At 42.0% G+C, this 19760-nt stretch overlaps 2 protein-coding genes across 4 annotated transcripts in view; both read left to right on the top strand.

Annotated features, from left to right (window-relative positions):
• Positions 1-368: 368 nt before the first annotated feature.
• Positions 369-3972, top strand: LOC147895116 (serine/arginine-rich splicing factor SR45a-like). 2 transcript variants are annotated; one of them, XM_087383869.1, is made up of 8 exons: positions 369-469; positions 679-701; positions 800-886; positions 993-1101; positions 1224-1373; positions 2257-2311; positions 2442-2660; positions 3880-3972. In XM_087383869.1, the coding sequence occupies exons 1-7, from the start codon at positions 467-469 to the stop codon at positions 2630-2632; spliced, it is 618 nt and encodes a 205-aa protein (XP_087239995.1). In that variant the 5' UTR covers positions 369-466; the 3' UTR covers positions 2633-2660; positions 3880-3972. The 2 variants fall into 2 exon arrangements, with proteins under 2 accessions (XP_087239995.1, XP_087239994.1); XM_087383868.1 differs by lacking the exon at positions 3880-3972 and having other exon boundaries at positions 2442-2891.
• A 7812-nt stretch (positions 3973-11784) lies between these two features.
• The window catches only part of LOC147895115 (dehydratase family), a 67295-nt gene continuing 59319 nt past the window's right edge, over positions 11785-19760 (top strand). The window contains exons 1-3 of one of the 2 annotated variants that reach the window (XM_087383815.1): positions 11785-12186; positions 12294-12858; positions 12976-13047. In XM_087383815.1, coding sequence (XP_087239941.1) covers positions 12313-12858; positions 12976-13047 — 618 coding nt within the window. In that variant the 5' untranslated portion in view covers positions 11785-12186; positions 12294-12312. The remainder of the gene's footprint in view (positions 12187-12293; positions 12859-12975; positions 13048-19760) is intronic. The other variant, XM_087383814.1, reaches the window with a different exon arrangement.

Below are 19760 nucleotides of genomic sequence, written 5' to 3'. Positions count from 1 at the left end.
CCAAGTTTTTAAATTGGTTAGAGGTATCTTGACCAGTGCTTGGGTGGACAAACTTTCCTTTAGTTGGCCGAGTCCTTGGTTGAATTATGTAGTGCCATGTCAGTGTGATGCCCTTGTGAATTACTTACCCATTGTTCGATAGGGGGGATCGAACTCATGCAGATTAATAAGTAGTCATTCAGCCTATAAATGTAAGACTTGTGTTCCTTATGATATTCGTTTGGTGTGTAAACCACGCCATGGGTGGGTGGGGGTACACATTCGGGTTATTCAGGACACATGTCTGAACCCACGAGGAGACTCAAGGTTGGGTTAAGTAATTGCAGATGGGGATTTTTACCCACGGTTTAATTGTTTTTGGACAACTGCTCTTTGTTTTGAGAGCTGGCTTCTTTCTTCCTGTTTCGAATTTTTAGGGTTTGCTCGCCATTCTTAGCATTTCAGCTTCGTTTTGCGTCGATTCGACATGGTAACATCCGATTCTTTCATCGTCTCTTCCATCTTGTTCATCTCGTTTTTATGCTGTTTTCGTTTGATCATCGTTCCGATCTTTCTCTCCGTTTCGTGATTTGCGCTCTTGATCGGATCATCTGTCGTTCCGCTTTCTTTCTGCCGATTTCCTGCTCCCTTAGCGTATTTGCGTTCCTGATTTTGCTTGCGGACGTTTTCTCCTTGTAGGGGGACTCTCCAAAGCGTGGCAGGTTAGCATTATCGGGACTCTCCTTTCGCTGAAAATGTTCGGGGCCGGTGTCTGCTTTCCGAATGCTCATCAGTTTGTCGTTGTCTTTTTTTATCTTAGGTATTCCGAGTCTCCGTCACCAAGGCCCAGATATTCGAGGTCCAAAAGCCCCGTGAGAAGGTACCGGTCAAGAAGTCCCGCAAGAAGGTAAGAGACGGCGCTTGATCTCTTCTTCTTTCTATGGAGTCTCGCGTATCTCTGCTTTTGTTCTTCAACAGCGTTGTTTAGCGCTTTGGCTGAGTATTTTGTGCAGGGAGAACAAGGAGGAGGCCAGTAATCCTGGCAACAATCTTTATGTCACCGGTCTGTCGACGCGTGTAACGGAGAAGGATCTAGAGGAACATCTGACTAAAGAGGGGAAGGTGCCAATGCTTTCTCCACTCGAATAGGATTCCTTTTCTCCGGGAAAGTTTTCAGTGTGCGTTTGAGGATTCGCAATCTTTCTAGACGTTCCTTCTCACGTGGCTACTGCATTCTGCCATAGGTGACTGAATGTAGGCTGGTGGTAGATCCCCGAACTCGTGAATCCAGGGGTTTTGGGTTTGTTACGATGGAATCTCTCGAAGATGCCGAACGATGCATCAAGTACTTGAACCGTTCTACCTTGGAGGGTCGGATCATCACTGTGGAAAAGGTGATGTTTGATTGCAAATTTTAGTCTTGTCGCTATATCACATACAGGATTTAGAAGCAGGTCCTCGAGCTACCTCATCTAGTCAGACAGGCATGAGATTAAGCGTATAACTTGTTTCTTGCAGTTCCTAATTCGATTGCATTCGTTTTTGGAACGGTTGATCGTTCAGAGAATAAGGTGTCAGGGCCCTCCCCTGCAGCATCCGTGCCCATTATTTTAATTTCTACATCGGCTTATAAGGAACCAACAAGAATTTCTATTGTTCAATGAGCCGTGGGAGCTTTTCATGCCGAATTTAATGGACCGTGCCTCCGCCTCACTAAACACCAATCGAATTATCGATGCCAACAGTGCTCTGCTTCAGCATTTTCATTGTCAACAACAGCATCAGTTGACTTGTAGCGCTTAAAGTCTTTTTTTATCTCAAGCTTCTATCAAAAGCAATGCTGAACATTACAAACCAATAGCTGGTACCAACTCCATAGTTGACGCTTCCGACTCAATTCTACAGCAGCCTTTGCCGCTGAAGTCAAGTCCTCCCTCCCTTTTAAACAGTGCCCTTGCCGAATGCGAGTTTCTCAGTGCGAATGATGAATGGTTGGTAAGGTTGCTACAGTACACACGTGTCAGCTGTGTAATAAGTTAGAAGTAATGACCCTTTGCCTGCTTGTTTTTTTACTAGCCAGGGCTAATTCTCAGAGTGGATCCAGAGAGAGGCTGTGAAATGCAGTATGACAGCTTTCATTTGAATTAAAAAATGTTTTTACAGTGGCTTATCTGAAAACTCGGGGAATTTTTGAGTGTGTTGGTCAGTTTGGAGGCCTATTTTTTACTGAATCCTTTTGCACTTTTGGTAAAGTCTCAGTTTTTTTTGCTTGTACAGGCTAAGCGCAAGAGAGCAAGGACACCTACCCCTGGTTCATATCTTGGTGTGCGAGGTAGGCTAATGAATGCGGTCAAGTGTTTTTGTTATAGTACTCATTATTGGGTTATGTATCTGGGACTTGATCTGGTGGAGGGTCAATTAGACTGCCATCTAATCAGCTATGCTCTGAATGGGCTTTGCAGCTGCCATACGTGGCAATTCTCGAAGCTATGGCCGTGATTATGATAGAGATCGCTATAGTTCAAGGCGTTCTCCTCGATATTCTCCTTATCGAGGCAGTCATGAACGCGATGATCGGGAGCGTTCTCCTCGGTATTCACGCAAAGGTAGTGAACGGTCTCGCTCTCCACAGTATTCACCTTACCGGCGCTGACATCAGTGGATCAGACTAAGATCCTATGGTATTTGCCTTACTTGCACTGACTTTAGATGTGGGATTTAAACTTCAAAAATGAAATCATACCTGCAAACCTTAAATTAGGAGTCGTGTACCTTACAAGGCAAAATTTTGCCAAGAAAGTGTGATTTGGATTGGTCTACAGCCTTTTTTTAGGGCTATGTATTTGTCCTTCCAAATGTGTGGACTCGTTTTCTCATTGACAAGAAAATGTATTGCAAAAGGGTTGGAGTCTGCTTTGCTTTTGGATCATATTTGCTCTCTTTTCTTGAAAGGACTCCGAGCAATCACTGCCTTTTTTTAATACATGAAGCAACCAGTGCAAGGTGTGCCTTTAAATTTGCCCACCTGCATTGGAGTGAAAAACAGAAATGTGCACATTTTTTTCCAACCAGTCTGTTATATGCTTGTTTTTCTCACGTTTAGTGACATGGTTAAAAAAAGCAACTGTTGAATATAGGAGCGAAGGGAAGGTCAAAGAGTCTAGCAGTCAATATCTAATGAATGTTTTCACATATGATACAGTTTATTCTAATTGTGGTGTCCTGGTAGTTTGCTTATTATCGATGGGGACTCCGTCTTATATGATGGTTTGAGCTTGTTTATGGATTTCTTTTCTTGTAATAGCAGATATGCAAATCTCACCCTGTGAAATTCTCATTCAAGTCTTCTGATTTCAGATGTGCATTGCGAAATAGACTACCTTTATAAAGCTGTTTCAACTCAAACTTTTGCTCGGGGGAATTTTCATGTCTTCACAAGCAGGATGTAGCTTGGATGATAGACTTGGATTCCCTTCTTTCTGTATGTGCTAACCTTCATCTATGATAATTCAGTCAGTAAATGAATGCTTGTGGAAAATTAGGTGCACAGCATGCACTTGTGGGTGGGTGGGTACCCGCATAAGATACATGCATGTGCGTTAAGGGAAGATCAGTATGGACCTAGTGGCTCCTAAAGAATCCAACAACAATAAGTATAACCACTGATTTGCCTTTGCTTTTAATGAAGCTAAGGGATGTGCTAACCTTCATCTGTGATAATTCAGTCAGTAAATGAATGCTTGTGGAAAATTAGGTGCACAGCATGCACTTGTGGGTGGGTGGGTACCCGCATAAGATACATGCATGTGCGTTAAGGGAAGATCAGTATGGACCTAGTGGCTCCTAAAGAATCCAACAACAATAAGTATAACCACTGATTTGCCTTTGCTTTTAATGAAGCTAAGGGAAACCATCCTGGAGTAAACAAAAGATGGTGAGCATGATGGAGACTAGAATAAGCATATATGAAGTGATGTATGCCCAAATCTTCGTAGACTTAGAGCCATTGATGCTACTTGCTCAATAAATGTCATTTAACTATGAGAGCTTGATATAGATGATGTTAAGCCAACTTTTCAGTTGTATGCCTCTTTCAAATTGTCTTTGGCTTTGGAGGAGCACTTGGAAAAAGGTGTTGCTATTTCCTTTACAGCATTCAATTACTCAACAATTCTCATAGAATGTCTTAAAGAAATAATTGTTGGCAAGATTTCATCTTTTCTTAAAGGTTCTAGTTTGAACAATTGCATGACAAAAAGCTTATGTAACACATTTTGTGAAACTTTACCTTGTGCGATAAAACAAAGAAGTTTAGAAAGAGAATATGTTTAGTCTTTTACTACTATAAAAACACTTAGTTTATGTCAGATGTAGAAGCTTTGCCATTGCCTAATTTAACCATGTTGTCAGGAAAGTGTCAATGTAACTTACGGAAGGCTGTTGGTTATGCAATAATTCGTGGCATTTTTTCACTTGCCTTTAAATCTTGAAGTCAAAGTGATTTCAAAAGTCGGACATTAGATCTTCACAAGCACTATTCCATGGGTTAATTGATGTTATGAAGTTTTGTTGTAAGAGTGAGAATGGCTTGCTAGGATATTATCAAAGGTACAAGCTCATGGAGACAACATTCTTCAAACCCACTATCAATCTTTTGTTTTTGAAAAAGACGTTAATGGATTGGTTCAATGACACCAAGCTTCCACCCATCTATAGAAAGCAACCATTGAGTGGAAGGACATGTAGATAGTGCTTAGGTTTAGAAGTGGTGAAGATGGTCCTCCATATTTAAATTCTCTTTTGGCATGTAGATGTGGTTGACTATAGCATCATCTTATGGAATCTTTAAGAAAACTTCATGAATACTTTTATGCAAATCTCTATTGGTTCCTAAATTTATTTAATTAGTTGTGTATAAAATTTGTTAGTTTTAAACATACTATAAAGGCATCCATCTCATTTTAAATTAATCCCAACATAATAAGACAATAAAAATAAACACACCATAGGATCATGAATTTATTTTATTTATTCACAAGTTCAAATATACAACTTGTAAGAACAAATCCCAATTTGTGCATCATTACTCAAGACATAACATTAGGAGCTAAAAGAGCAATTATCTTGCTCCATCTCGGTAGATGATGGCTAGGATATTCGTGAAGTTGCGATACTCGAGAGTAGCTTTAAAGCTCATGTGAAATTTAGAATTTCTCAAGTCCCATAGCATTTGCTCAAGCCTTTAGCCTCAATGTCAAGCTCTAGTCCATGCACACATTGCATGTTGTAGAGCATCATTGAGACATAGTTTGGCTCTACATGTAAGCCCAACAGGGGCAGCTTAGATTTTGTTGCTTTCAGCCCATGATCATGTTTAAGAATGCGCTTAAATTAGCATTCCATCTTTCCACATTTAGAAGACTTCTTTTGTGAAGTACTTATGTGTTTTCATAGTATTGCACATAGATTGCCACCCTTAGAAAACACTGAAAACTCTCTCAAATGGCACTCAAAAAGATCTCATAGTGAAGCGAATTCCTCAAAAAAACACTCACAAGCCCATAAAATCTCAAGTAAAAGACATACACACTTAAGAGACCACAACTCATTCTGAGAACGACATAATTGAAAGCTTTTTGACTCAAAAGGTCTCTCAAAGAAACATTTTTTAGAAAAACAATAACAAGCTCATAAATGAATATGCACTCAAAAAATCACAGCTCAAGCTCTAAAGGACATAATCAGAAGCTTTTTTTTGAAAATGTAGAGGAGAAGAAGATCTAGGGTGTTAGGGCCTCTCCCATGAGCCTTATGTTGATGGTGGCATTTATAGTAGTCGTAATGCAAGATTCCTCTAATTTAGAGTGAAGAGAGAGGATTGCAATGCTTGGAAGTCTTCTTCATTCGTCTGGTACTCTATAGTTGCTCTTGTAAACAAATAGCCTCCAAAGCATTGTACAATGTGAGATATTACTAAGCATCTATTGTAAAGGGTTTCATCCTCTTGTAAATGAATAGCCTCCCAAACATCATACAATGTGAGATATTGCTCAACATCTATTGTTATCGGTCAAGCAATGCTAATTGTGGCACATATGTCGATCTATGATGCAATATCATATGTGGAAGAAGGATGGGCATTGTTTGGGTTTGTTGATAGGACGAGTTGACTCCCAATCCTCTCCTATTGGACATCAACAACTTGTTTTGTTGGCAAAATGTCTATGTTGATGCTAGCAATCGAAGAAGCTATAGAAGAAGATACTCTCTTAGGCTCTCATGAAATCCTCAAATTTTGAGGTTATTATGAATACAATGGGGCTATATCTCTCTCTATTGATCAAGGAGAGGCAATGGAGGTGTCATTGAGAGCTAAAGACTCTTCCTTGAGAGATTGAGGGGCTTTAATTTCTTCCACAAATCTTATGTAGTTTGCTCATTTACTACTATGAAATAGATTGACTCTGCAAGATGAAGTCTAACAGTAGACTTTGCTAATGCATCCAACTCATTCCAATTATCCTCAGACATATCTGCACGCTGAGCTTCAATCCCTCCCAAGGGTATAATCTGCTTCTTTTGAATAAGCACATCCCTTATCTGTTCTTTTCACAAAGAAACGTTTGTCCCATCCGACTTTTTAATGCTTCAAAACCCCTTTTCAGACATGGAAGAGGATGCCATGATGCAAATGAAACAAAATCCCAAATGCTACTTCTTGCAAGAGAGAAATCACATCAAATACAAGGTGCACCCAAATATGTATGCCACAATGGAAGGTAATATCACCAAACCTCAAAGGATCAAAGCATCAAAATGCAACTGACTCATGTCCATGTACTACACATCCGTATGAGCAAATCTGGCCTAAAAGAAAATGTCCACCTGTAATGACAAAAAAATGGTAAACCTAATGCCAATAAGTGCCAAACTGCCTCAAGAATAAATGTTGTGCATGAGCATATGTATCAAAAAAATCTCATCCAAGAGATAATAGCACAACTTGTGCATCCACTGCAATATGTCAAATTTGTCCCTCAGCATAAAATAGCATCTGTGTGCTAAACGTTCATCAATAAAGCATCCCACAAGGCAATCTGGGCCTATCAACACATCCAACAAGGATCACAATGCATCTAAATGGTCTGTAAAGCATCCACTATGAGCCAATGCAAACCACGAATGAGCACACACGGCTCAGACTACAACTGGAGTGATCTGCATAAGGTATATCCAAAAGAATCACGGCCCCATGGCAATGACCAATAGTGGGAATAGAACCTGGGATGCCTCAAAACATGGGTGTCGCTGCATTATTGGACTCAGCAAGAAAATCTACAAATATCTCTCTTCTGCCAGCACAACTCCAAAACCCCAACCAATGAATGGGAAACGCGGACTCAACCCTTACAATTGACTTGTAATAAAAAAATCAAAGGTTTTAACCTTTGATGGATTTGACAGAGAAACAGACGGAACTTCTTCAAATCTCCATGGAATTGTGCAAGAGCTGACAGGTAGAGGTTTTTGGGCCTTTGAAATGTAATGGAACACATGGTTTTGGAAACCGTGGTCCTAATCACCGCATCCAACACATGGACCAAAAAACGTTTTTGCAAACAAACTTGTTTGTAAACACCATTGGAGTGCAAATGATGAGCAAGACAGGGCCCTATAGGGGCAATGGAGGTGTCATTGAGAGGTACAGACTCTTCCTTGAGAGATTGAGGGACTTTATAAAGGCCCTATCAATAACCTTCTTGAAGTTTTGGCTAGGATCCATAGAGTACAATACACTACTAGGGATGCATTATTGAAGGGAGTGGGTATTTGGTCGGTTTGGCTAGTCATTAAACCCTATAAAAAGAATAGAGGGATGGATGATCAATAAGAAGGAAGGATTTCAAGGTTTCCTCGATTTTTACTTGTGAAAGATGTTGTAGATTTCATCACTCAAAGCTATATGGTGGCATGGGTGTATTTCTCATGGGTCTCCTAAATTAAAAAATTTAAGATCTTCGTGACAATGATTCTAATTCACGTGGAATTTTTGCATCAACATTGTAATTTTGAGCTTTAATTCTTTCTCCACTTCAAAATCTGATTGAATTACAAAAATGAGAGAAATTTACACGTCTTTCCAAAAAAAGATTTCAATTGTTATTGCATAAGTACTTGCATAACAAACATTGGGCTCAAAGGGCTCACAAAACTCAATAGTGTTCAAACACCATTACGTATTCTACTCGAAGGACTCCCAAATTATGTATGCCCTGCAACCTTAGTTAATATGTATGCCATTCCTGCATGCTTTTATGAGAGGCAGATATGCAAAGAGACGTGGCACGGTAGAACTTGTAGATTCGCTTTCATTCGGAGGAGGCTCCTTCCTTGGTCGATGTTATTGCACGAGTGTTGCACTATCAACACTGATAGCATTACCACTACACATCTTCGTGGCGGCAAGAGGACCAATAGGTGCAACAGCAGAAACATGAGCACTGTTCTCTTTATCCGACAAATGAATCTCACTTAACCACAAACTATCAACAAGTTTGTCTATTGGGCTCTTGCTACAAAGAAGAAAATCTTTATCTCCCACGCGCTTTGCATCTTTCATCAAGCCCATAGTGAAATACCTTGACCCACAATCAATTACTCCTCTTTGATATGCCTATCAACGTTAGGCCGACTTACTTTTTCATCACCACAAAAGAAAATACTACTCACATCATGAGGTGAGATTGAAGATGGTGAAACCATATCCTTCCATAGGCACTCAGCTCTGCAACTATCTATTCCTTTCCCCTGATAAGGAATAATTCAAGAGGCAGAAGGATAATAGCTTCCTGACTGCAACATCTTTAGAAGGCATTTGCTCAACGTGGCTACTTATCTACACCTCATCTTAAACTTCCAAAACAAAAAGGCACGATCGAAGACATTTGCACTTGTCAGGCATACCTGGTTCTTCATTTCGTCGGCGCCATACCGGCCGTAGAGCTTGATTCCAGCTTGCATATCCTCGCGCGTTGCTGCTTTCGACACACTTTTGTAATGCGGCTGCCCAAGATCCTTCAGACAATACCCCAACATACCTTGATAGGTATGAATATTCATTTGCTTTAAACAATGACACATAATCACCCCATTGATCGGGCGCTCTCCATCCCATCCCAGCTATCTCTGAAGCATTCGATTGATACTCTATAGGCTTCGTGCACTTTATGCGTACCACCATTTGGAAATGCAAATGATAGAGGACACCTCCTCTTTTCGACACCACAAAATCTTGATAGGCATGCTTCTTCTAGAAAATTTTTGACCTTAGGAAGTAGACGTTCCACATCTACATCTCCACCCCTTGCTCCCATAGTTATGCTAAGCTCCAAAACTTTCGGGCCCTCACTCTTCGTCCCATTCTTTCGAGGCCTCCCTCGCTTCTTCTTCAGCCTGTAAAGCTCAAATGAGGTCATAACCTTCTCAGTACATAAGAAAAACATAACGATTTGTACATACTCCTGCGTTCCATAGATGACCACTGCAGCAATATTTTTTGCAATCTGTCCGCCGCCATCTTGCTTATCACAACTCTCATCCACCATGGCACACAACTCTCCACGAGCTCTGGCCATCCTTTTCGGCCTCATAATGTGCACCTTCAACTTCATGTAGCGAAACCTCCAAACACCAAGATGATGATGGTGCAACGCTCCGACTAATGATGGCAGAACAATTTACTGCTCCATTGATGAAGCACCCAGACGTCGCGCAAAACTCCTTTGGATTTCCTCACATGCCCTTATATTACAGAGAGAGGCCATGCATGTGACACGTGGCTGCGTGCATGGTCTACACTGCATGGCCATGTGTTACTTGCATGGCGCCCCTCCCACAAACCACTCTCCCCCCTTCCCCGAAAGAATTCCTTCCCCCATCCCCATAGCCTAATGCCATTTTTCATCGACACGGCCCCCCTATAGAGTCAATTGGTGACATTCAATCTTCGAATGCTAGTAAAGAGTAATCCATCACTACAAAGCCAAATGGTTCAAATAAATTAGTAGGTGTCAAGTAGGTAAGGATAATCGTAAGAAGGATAGGAGTCTAGGAGTGAAAATTTCAACTTCATCCACAATCAAAGGTGGCTCTTCACTCATAAATAGGATGTGTTGGTAATTCTCCTTTAAAAGGTTTCAAGACATGAATGTGAAAGGTGTTATGAATCTTCCAATGATTTGGCAAGTCCAAATGATAAGTCAAATCATTTACCTTAGTGATAACCTTGAAAGATCCATAAAACCTTGGTGCTAATTTCATTGCAAGGCATTTATCAACACTCTTTAAATGCCTCTTTTCAGTTCGTAGAAGGACAAAATCTCCTTCCTTATACATCATATGCTGTCTTTTCTTGTTTGCTTGCTTAGTATACTTCTCTTGAGCTCTCTTGATGGTTTCAGTCACTTCTCTCATGATCTGATCATAGCTTCTTGTAAAATCATCTACAGCTTCCATCTTTTGACTAATCCTTGTGATAGGGATTGGTAATAACTTTTAATAAATTATTTCAAATGGTGCTCTTCCTGTAGCAGAATGGATTGTGTTGTTATAAGCAAATTGCAATAAATGCAAATACTTATCCCAATTCCTACCTTGAGCATCAACATATATCCGCTGCATATCCAAGATAGTATTATTGGTTACCTTCGTTTGTCCATTTGCCTTAGGATGGAAAGCTGAAGTAAAATCCACTTTGGTGCCAAGATTTTCAAATGAAGTCCTCCAAAAGGCACTACAAAACTTGGAATCTTGATTTGATACTATAATCGTGATCTTTGCTTCGATGGTCCTTCTATCTCTTGCTTTGACTGTAGTGTACTATCGTTAGCTAACCCTTCGGGATGATGCCACTGGATTCACTCTCTTCTTGACTGATTTCTTATTACATCCGTAGCTGAACTGATTTGTGTTTGTAGGGCAGGAATTCCCAAACGCTATGCAACTAGATATAGATTCACCGATGCATGACATTTGCGTCGTCCAAAGAATGTTCAACCAAGGGAATGTGAACCCAACGGTAGACCCCGTATTTCACTGTGCACCACTGTAGATCGATAATTTCTTCAGTCTATAAATGTTATCCTCGAACTCATGGTTTGTTTAAAGTTAGCTCAACCTCTACAAAAGCATTGAAGAGATGGATGGAGGGGAAGCTTGCGCGATTGCAACAAAGAGGAAGACGATGGAGTGAGTTAATGCATGGAGAGGAAGGAGGAAAGAATCTATGAGCTTAATCCAAAGGAGTTGCCCTCTAGGAATAAATCACTGATGCAATAGAAGGAATTTGCAGAACTCTCTCCATGCACTAGCAATCAAATGCCAACAAATTGCTGGACAGCTCCAAAACTCAAGTCTTCAGAAGACACTAGCAAAACTTGGACCAATGGTATGTGACCAATATTGCACAATAAAACTAATAAATTGAAATTGTGATTTTTCACTTTCAATCCCAAACGACTACTAAGCCCTACCCCTTTGGGGGCAGGCCATAGAGTGAACATAAAAATAACTAAATACTTGATTTTTCTCTTTGGAGGCCAAAAGATTACTAAGGTCTACCCATGGGGGGTAGGCCAAAAATCACATTAAGGGAGGTCAAAGCCTTTGCTAAAGCACTTCCTTAAGAGGTACGACTGGAGTGGGAATGTATGTGTACATTTCCATTTAAGTCCATTTTTCTAGGAAGAATGTCCATTTCCATGAACGTAAAGACTTTAGGTTAATGAAAACCCACGAGGATTGTGATCTAAAACTTACTGTACTAATTGTAAACGAATGATTTTCAGTCTATTTGATAGCTGTTCAAAAGGCTGAGGGACTTCCATGTGTGTTGTGCAATTTTTGTTACTGTGCAGCACTTCTTGAAAAAACTGGCCCTTGTTTTTGGTTATCTGTGCTGCTACTGGGCACTAGCAATATTTTCTGCTGAAAACACAGTGACACAGCTGTGAGCGTGGACAATCCCCGGGGCTCAGAAAACTAGCTTGTTTTGGGTACATTTGTGCTTGTTTTGGGTACATTTGTGCTAGGCATTACCCATTTCTGTTGCAAGTGCATAAACAGTTTGAAAAGAGCAGCTTGAAAGACCTTGGCGTGGAAAATCCCTGCAGGAGCTTCTTGGTGCCTCAGAGCTCAGAAAGCTTCTTGGTAATCTATGCTGTAATCTGTCTTGCAGCTGCCACGCATTAGTGATTTCTCTCCAGATTCTAAAAATGCTTTGAAAGACACTGAATATCTTCTCCTGGGTGACACAGAACTGAAGAAGCTTGAACCATGGCTGGCTTGCTTGATGTATCTACCCGTCTCGGCTCCAATATCTACATACAGTCTCTCGGTCTACCCTTGCAATCTAGCCGCAGGTCTCCCAGATCAGGTAGTATCTGGGCATCCGCTGTCGCGCAGCCTCAAGCCCCTCCCGCAGTCGTAGAGGATGCGCCCACACCTCATTTGAACAAATACAGCCGGAGAGTGACATACCCCAAGTCTCAAGGGGGCTCTCAGGCCATACTCTTCGGCGTTGGGCTAACAGAAGAAGATATGAACAAGCCGCAGGTCGGTATATCTTCCGTCTGGTACGAGGGGAACACGTGCAACATGCATCTTTTGAAGCTTTCCGAGGCTGTGAAGGAAGGTGTGAACGCTGCAGGCATGGTGGGTTTTCGTTTCAACACCGTTGGAGTGAGTGATGCCATATCGATGGGGACAGAGGGCATGAGCTACAGCTTGCAGTCCAGAGACCTGATCGCTGATAGCATCGAAACCGTGATGGGGGGACAATGGTACGACGCCAATATCTCCATTCCTGGATGCGATAAGAACGTAAGCTTTCTTCGCGCTCTCTAAAGCCTTACGATGATATCTAGTCAAATTATGAAAGCCAAAATTCTTTAAGTTGTCAATTCAAGAACGGGCGGTCAACTCATTTGGTCGATGCAGATGCCAGGTACAATCATTGCAATGGGTCGTCTTAATCGTCCTGGAATCATGGTCTATGGAGGCACTATCAAGGTAACATTTTCGACATTCTCGAAAAGGCTATAGGTCTTTCATGGTTTGAACTTGTTCGATTTAAGCTGGCGGATTCACTGGAAAAGAGAGGAAAGTTAATGGTCTATCGTCTTGGGCCTAGTTCTAAGGCTGCTGCTTGGGTTTCATGGGCTGTACCCTTCGTGTTATTTTATGCTGTTACACTGGCTCTTCAGAGTGTTCCCTGATATCACCTTTAAAAGACAAGATGTAGGTATCGGACAGCCATTTCAAGAACCTTATTTAGCCAGCTGAACGAGTCTGGAAATGCAAGTACCTAGATCTATAATTACCTTATGAGATTGGATTTGCCTTATGAAGGTGTGTGTGTGTGTGTGTGTTCATTCTAGAATCACGTAGCCTTTTTAACCATTGCCTTGTCTTCACCTTCTTTCTTAAGCTGAGCACTTGTTTGCTTCCCATGTTCTTTTTGAAGCGAGCAACCAATTAACTCTTAGAATGAAGCTTGTGCCAGGCTGCTAATATAAAATGGCAATTTGGTTTTAAATTTTAGAATCCCAATCTTGGCACCCCAAATCCGTAAGTCCATCTAAATTGCCCGTCCAACAATGAGTTCCCCCTAGTTGAAAACCTCTAGGGCAAGGGCGTGTCCCACCGAGATGCAAACTCCCTTTCTCCAACTCAGAGTTGGGAACTAGATATCCGGGCTCCTGATGGAAGGAGTCCGCTACGTTTGAGGTCGAGAACTTATGTGCTTGAAGCATCAAAATATCCATTGACCGCTTGACAAGGCCTTGCTGCACCTCTTGCCGTACGATCAAGTGGTGTGGTTGTTGACATGCGTGGTCACAAAACCACAGACCACTAATTGCAAACATGGCATAACAGCTTCATAGCACATGGATTTTGAGGGGGATTTGGAGGGGGAGTAGACCAAATTGGTGTAGTGATGCGATAAAGGCATCACTAGCTCCAAACCCACTTGAGGACCTAATGCCAGGCCGGAACTCTGAACTTGCTGGAACACTGATTCAAGGGCAAGTGAGTAACATGGTAGAGGCTCACATTCAATTGGGTCATTGCCACCAAAAAAGCCAAGGTCAGGTCTATCCTGGGGGAAAGGCATCTAATGGCCATGTATGATGTGCTATCCATAGCTCATGTCATGCTGCCGCACCCAATCCTTGGCCTTCATCTCCATAGCTCATGCCTTTCTGCCTTGGCTTTCCTCTACAGCTAAAAAAGGAATGGGGTCCATTGCTCCTCAATTGTGGCTGCAAATCAAAGCCCCGAAATGGTGGGGTATCCTTTCCTTTCATGGGCTGTAAAATCATCCTTGAAACTTCAAGAGCAAGGAATTTATACTTAAGAACCTCAGAGTAGGTTCATGGCCCCAAGTGCCAAAACTTACGGGAGGGTGGCTGCATTGGGTGGGACTTGCACCTTGGAAGCTGAAAAAGAGGATCTGAGCCTAGAGAAGATGATGAAGAAGGGTGAGGATGAGCCCAAAGAATACATGGATGGACTTTGGAGGAGAAGAGGGAGTTTGCTCGAGGAAGCCTAAGTTTGATGATTATTCGGGAGGGAGGCTTGTGAGGGCTTGAATGACAATTGGTAGTTGCAGGGGAGCCCAGGGGATGAGAAGAATACAATAGGGCTGGGCTACGGCATTGGGGAGGGGGGAGAGCAGTGGGTCGGAGGGAGGTTGCTCTAGAGGGCTAGGCGAAGAGGGTGGTGGGGGACAAGGACTAGAATTGGCTTCAAACCGATTGAACTTGAACCTGGGCATTCGTTGTGGGATCTGGCTGCAAAACAATGCCGAAAGAAGTCCCAATGGAGTCTTTAGAACAATGCCGCAACAAGTCCCAATGGAGGACAAGATGGCTCAGTAATCCTTTAGGACTCTAGAATCAGAGTGATAATGTATTAAGCTTGGTACATGATTTGTCTTATCCAATGTGAAGTCATGGGGTCAAGGGATGAAGAAAACCAACTATCGACCAAGCTCCATTGGACTTTACTCCACCAGTGCCAAGGTAGTGTCCCGGGGATCAAGCTATAGAATAAACCCCCCCTCCCATAAAGAGTTACCTCGTGAATATTATCACCTTGCAATGCAAGACTCATTTGGATCTTGTTCTTTGTCCTTAGGGGAGAGGGAATCCAAATGGCTGAGGGTGCTAATGATGCCACCATGTACCCGCCATGGGCAGACCAAACTTTTGGATCATGAACTCGTGTGCCGAACAAAAAACCCATCATTTGCTAGCTCGTAAAGAAATAGGAAGAAAGGTGAGGGTGAAGAGGGCCTTGGATTGTCCTCAAGGATATGTACAAGCTCAACAACGATGCTAGAATTATTGACCTCGAGATAGAGTTATTCAAGATGAAGATGAAGGGATTTGGTGCAGGACTTCATCATGAAAGTGAAGGTAGTCAGGGACCAGCTTTCAAGGGTAGGTCAAAAGATGGCGTCATCCCAGATGGCCAAGCTTGTGCTTGGGAGTTACGAGGGGTTTATCACAACCATGATTGTAGGACAATGAATGTGGCCTATCAGGTTTGAGGAGCTTGTGCCATTGCACAAGAAGAAGCTCGAGAGAAGAAGTATGTAGGAGCCGGAGGTAAGGCCTTCTTGCAAAAGGGAAAGGGAAGGGCAAGCCCGCCAAGGGCATGTCAAGGAAGATGAGGATCCTATAAGAAGAAGCTTGGGAGAAGAAGTATGAAGGATCCGGAGGTAAGGCCTTCCTTGCAAAAGGCTCTCCCCTTCTCTGCACACACTCCACTATAACATGGTACAAGGTCTCCTTATCAGGATCTTGTTGGAGAAGTAGTATTCTTTCTTTGTACACACTTCCATTTCCCTTTCCTCTTCTAGTTCTTCGCCCAGCAGACTGTTCTCTATCAGGATCAGCAACGATGTACGAGCAAGGAAGATAAACTATGGCAAGAACTATGCCAATTGGAAGGTCAATCTAAAGGTCTAGTTTATACACAAAGGCCTCTAGGAGGTAGTTCAGGGCTACGAAAGGAAGCTCGAATGACCAAAGAACGCTATTCATTGGGATGCAACCAAAGAGGACGACTTCGAAGAGTAGCTTCAGGGTAGTATTCTTTCTTTGTAAACACTTCATTTCCCTTTTCTCTTCTAGTTCTCCGCCAAGTAGACTGTTCTCTATCAGGAGTAGCAATGACATACGAGCAAGGAAGATAAACTTTATGGCAAGAACTATGCCCATTGGAAGGTCAATCTAAACGTCTAGTTCATACACAAAGGCCTGTGGGAGGTATTTCGTGGCTACGAAAGGAAGCTCGAATGACCAAAGAACGCTATTCATTGGGATGGGGCCAAAGAGGATGGAGTAGCTTCAGGATTGGGAGGAGCGGGACTCAAAGGCACATTCAGCATTGGTCTGGGCGATCACAAAGGAGGTCTCTCCAGCAGTCGAGACGCTAACCAGTGCATTGGAGGTAAGACCAAATTGGAGGATTTCTATGTGAGGATTCGGCGATGCGAGTTGTCACTTTGCAGGGTCATCTATTCAATCTTGATTTCCCCAATGGGAGTACAATACAACGTTTATTGATGTGCGCCAAGGTCATTCATGACTAGCTTTGGGCGATGGGTGCTGTTCTTGTTAGAATTATAGATATAATTCAGCAGTGACCAATGTAATTTAATAAGCTAGTTAGGGGCACTTTTCCCTCTTTAAGAGGTTTTTCCCCCTAGTTCACTAACTATGGTTAGTGACTACTATTTATCACTAGGACAAAACCTTATCTCTCACTCTTTCAGTTGTACTCTTACACTCTTCTATTGCAACTAAGCTTTCAGCTCTCACCTCACTCTCTCTTGCTCTCTCTCTCCCCAATACTCACATTTGGTATCTGAGCACCCTCTACATCAAGATGGATGGGGGGGAATTTTAGTCATCCTTCTTTATGTCGATGACTTATTGCTCATAGGGTCCAATGAAGATAAAATTGCAAATTTCAAAGCTGATTTGCAGACCAACTTTGACATGTCAGATTTGGGGCTGCTTCACTTCTATTTGGGGATCCTGTTCTCTCAAGAGAGACGTGGCACTGTTATGTCTCAGTCCAAGTATGTGCAGAAACTCTTGGACAGATTTAACATGCATGATTGTAAGCCCATAGCCACTCCCATGGAGCCGGGGCTGAAACTCACAATGCATGATGCAGGAGAATGGGTTGATGCCACACTTTACAGTTAGGCGGTTGGATGCCTCATATATCTCTACAACACTGGACCTGATATTCAGTTTGCAGTATCTCAGGTGAGCAGGTACATGCACAGCCCAAAAACTATGCATTGGTAGGCAGTTAAGGCTTAAGCGCATCTTCCGTTATTTGCAGGGCACGAAGTCTTTTGGCTTGTTATTTCCCAGGGGGGGTGACCTGCATATGCATGCCTATAGTGATTGAGATTGGGCTGGTGATTATGACACTAGGCAGTCCACTAGTGGCAATTGTTTCTTTTTGGGGTTGGCGCTTCTCCTCTTAACCAAGCTTCCATCAAATTACGACATGTTTTTTGGGTGTTCAGGTGCCAGGTCATGAATAGTCAGTCAGACTTCAGTGACGGAGGAGGAAACAATACTTGTAGCACATGGAAAGTTACAAATCACTCCAAGTGGTGAAGCACTTTCATTAGTGCATAAGAAAAAGCGGGGCAAGTTCCCCAATACTCACAGTTCTCACATCTCTCTAGTTGGTGCTTCTCCTCTTAACCAAGCTTCCATCAAATTACGACATGTTTTTTGGGTGTTCAGGTGCCAGGTCATGAATAGTCAGTCAGACCTCAGTGACGGAGGAGGAAACAATACTTGTAGCACATGGAAAGTTACAAATCACTCCAAGTGGTGAAGCACTTTCATTAGTGCATAAGAAAAAGCGGGGCAAGTGATACAAATGTGGGAAGAAAGGACATTTGGCCAGAGACCATTGGTCCAAAGGCAAAGCTAAGGATCATGACTCAGAGTCAGACTCATCTTCCTAGTCAGGTGGTTCCAAGGTAGGAGTTGTTGCCAAGGAATGCTATATAGTACTTGCCTTGTGACAGTAAGAAAGTCTCCCCCAATGGGTCACAACTAGAGAGAGCATGTCGGCGGGAATACATGCTGATTATGGCCCTGATCAGTTGAAAGTTGGCAGGTAAAGCAAGGCTGTGGAGTTATGGACCAGATGTGTTAGGAGTTTAGTGTTTGACTTCACAGAGACTATGGACACGGTATGCATCGGCGTTCATTGTTCGAGGTTCTTGTATGTGATGTGTTCACCGGAGGATATAGGTCGTGGTGTGCCCCACATATCATTATAACCTATTGGGAACTCGGTACAGACTAGCACGGGAAACCAAAGCTGAAGTGATCTAATTTGCTGTTCAGGGAGGCATTCTTCTTTTGAGGATCAAGGCTATCAGATGCTCTCACCGAGGTGAATCCAATAGGCATGCTGCTCATCGGCTTGCTTCTTCGGATCATTATGCTCACCATGAGCTGCAGAGAGGGTGCTAAGCAAGATGTGGATTTGGTGTGGGTGTTGGTACATTTGTGCAGATGTGAATGGACATTTAATGTTTAATGCGTTGCCTATTTGAGCCTATCGATGATCAGCATTTTACATATGCATGTAACATGCTCGCTAGAGAAGCACCCCATGAACGAAGAATTACCCAAGAGACTGTCAAAAGGGCTTCTTAGTTTCACATTTATACCTCAATGATACACATCTTCAATTGCAAGTATAAACATCGAATTGAATAAAAAATACTCAATCATGATTTTGTTGCCTTGTGGAAGATCACATTGACATCAGAGATGCTAATGAAGGCCATAACATTATGGAATACATGCAAAAGTCCTGTAACCACTCTCTAAATACTTGCCATTAGGAAGAAGCTAAAAAGCTTCATAACTCTAGGAGACTCTTTATTTCAACACAGTGTTGGTATACCAATGGGCACTAATGGTGCTGTTTTTTTAGCAAACTTTTACTTTTTCACTTATGAATTTGAGTTTATGGAGCGTTTAATCTCTTGTGAGATTTGTCCAATTGTTCTTCATAAACTAAGTCAGGTTAGGAGATTCATAGATGACTTATTTGTCGTAGACATTCCTACAAAGATCCAAACTCTTTTGGGGGAGGAATTTATCCTTGAGGGTTTTGTGAACTTAATTGTATAGCTATTGTAGATCCTTGGACCTTAGCATTACTCAATCTTTCTTAGGTTTAGAAGCTGATATCTATGATAAACGACAACAACCTGAGTATGCTATGTTGAAAATCGTACGAATGCCTCACATTGACTCAAACATCAAACATCTTTGATATGGCTAGATTTGGAGTGTTACTTCCTCATCTTTGCACAAGTAAGAGGGCATTTATCTCTCAATTTAGTAATTTAATTCTACTACTTCTTAGAAAGGGCTATAATACAAGAAGTGTAATGAAGAAACTCTGCTCTGTCCTTCGTTGTAGTCGCTATATGTTCGGAATTTAGGCTTTGAGTATGTTTAGGATCCTTGAACGTAGAATCGAAATCCGAAGTGGGGAGCTTCATAGCCCATTTTCTTTTTAATTCTTAGATTTGTTCTATTTTTGGAGTCCATGTACTCTTAGGTACCTATTTAGTTTAGCTGTGCATGTGTGTGTAAATGTAACTATAATTCTGCTTTTTATCACAAAGTAAGGGTAATAATTGTTTCCTTGTG

Source organism: Dipteris shenzhenensis, chromosome 13 (assembly GCF_047967505.1).
Source record: "Dipteris shenzhenensis isolate YYH24624 ecotype China chromosome 13, Dip_SZ_1.0, whole genome shotgun sequence".
NCBI lineage: Eukaryota > Viridiplantae > Streptophyta > Polypodiopsida > Gleicheniales > Dipteridaceae > Dipteris > Dipteris shenzhenensis.
This window is presented reverse-complemented; position numbering and strand designations above follow the sequence as displayed.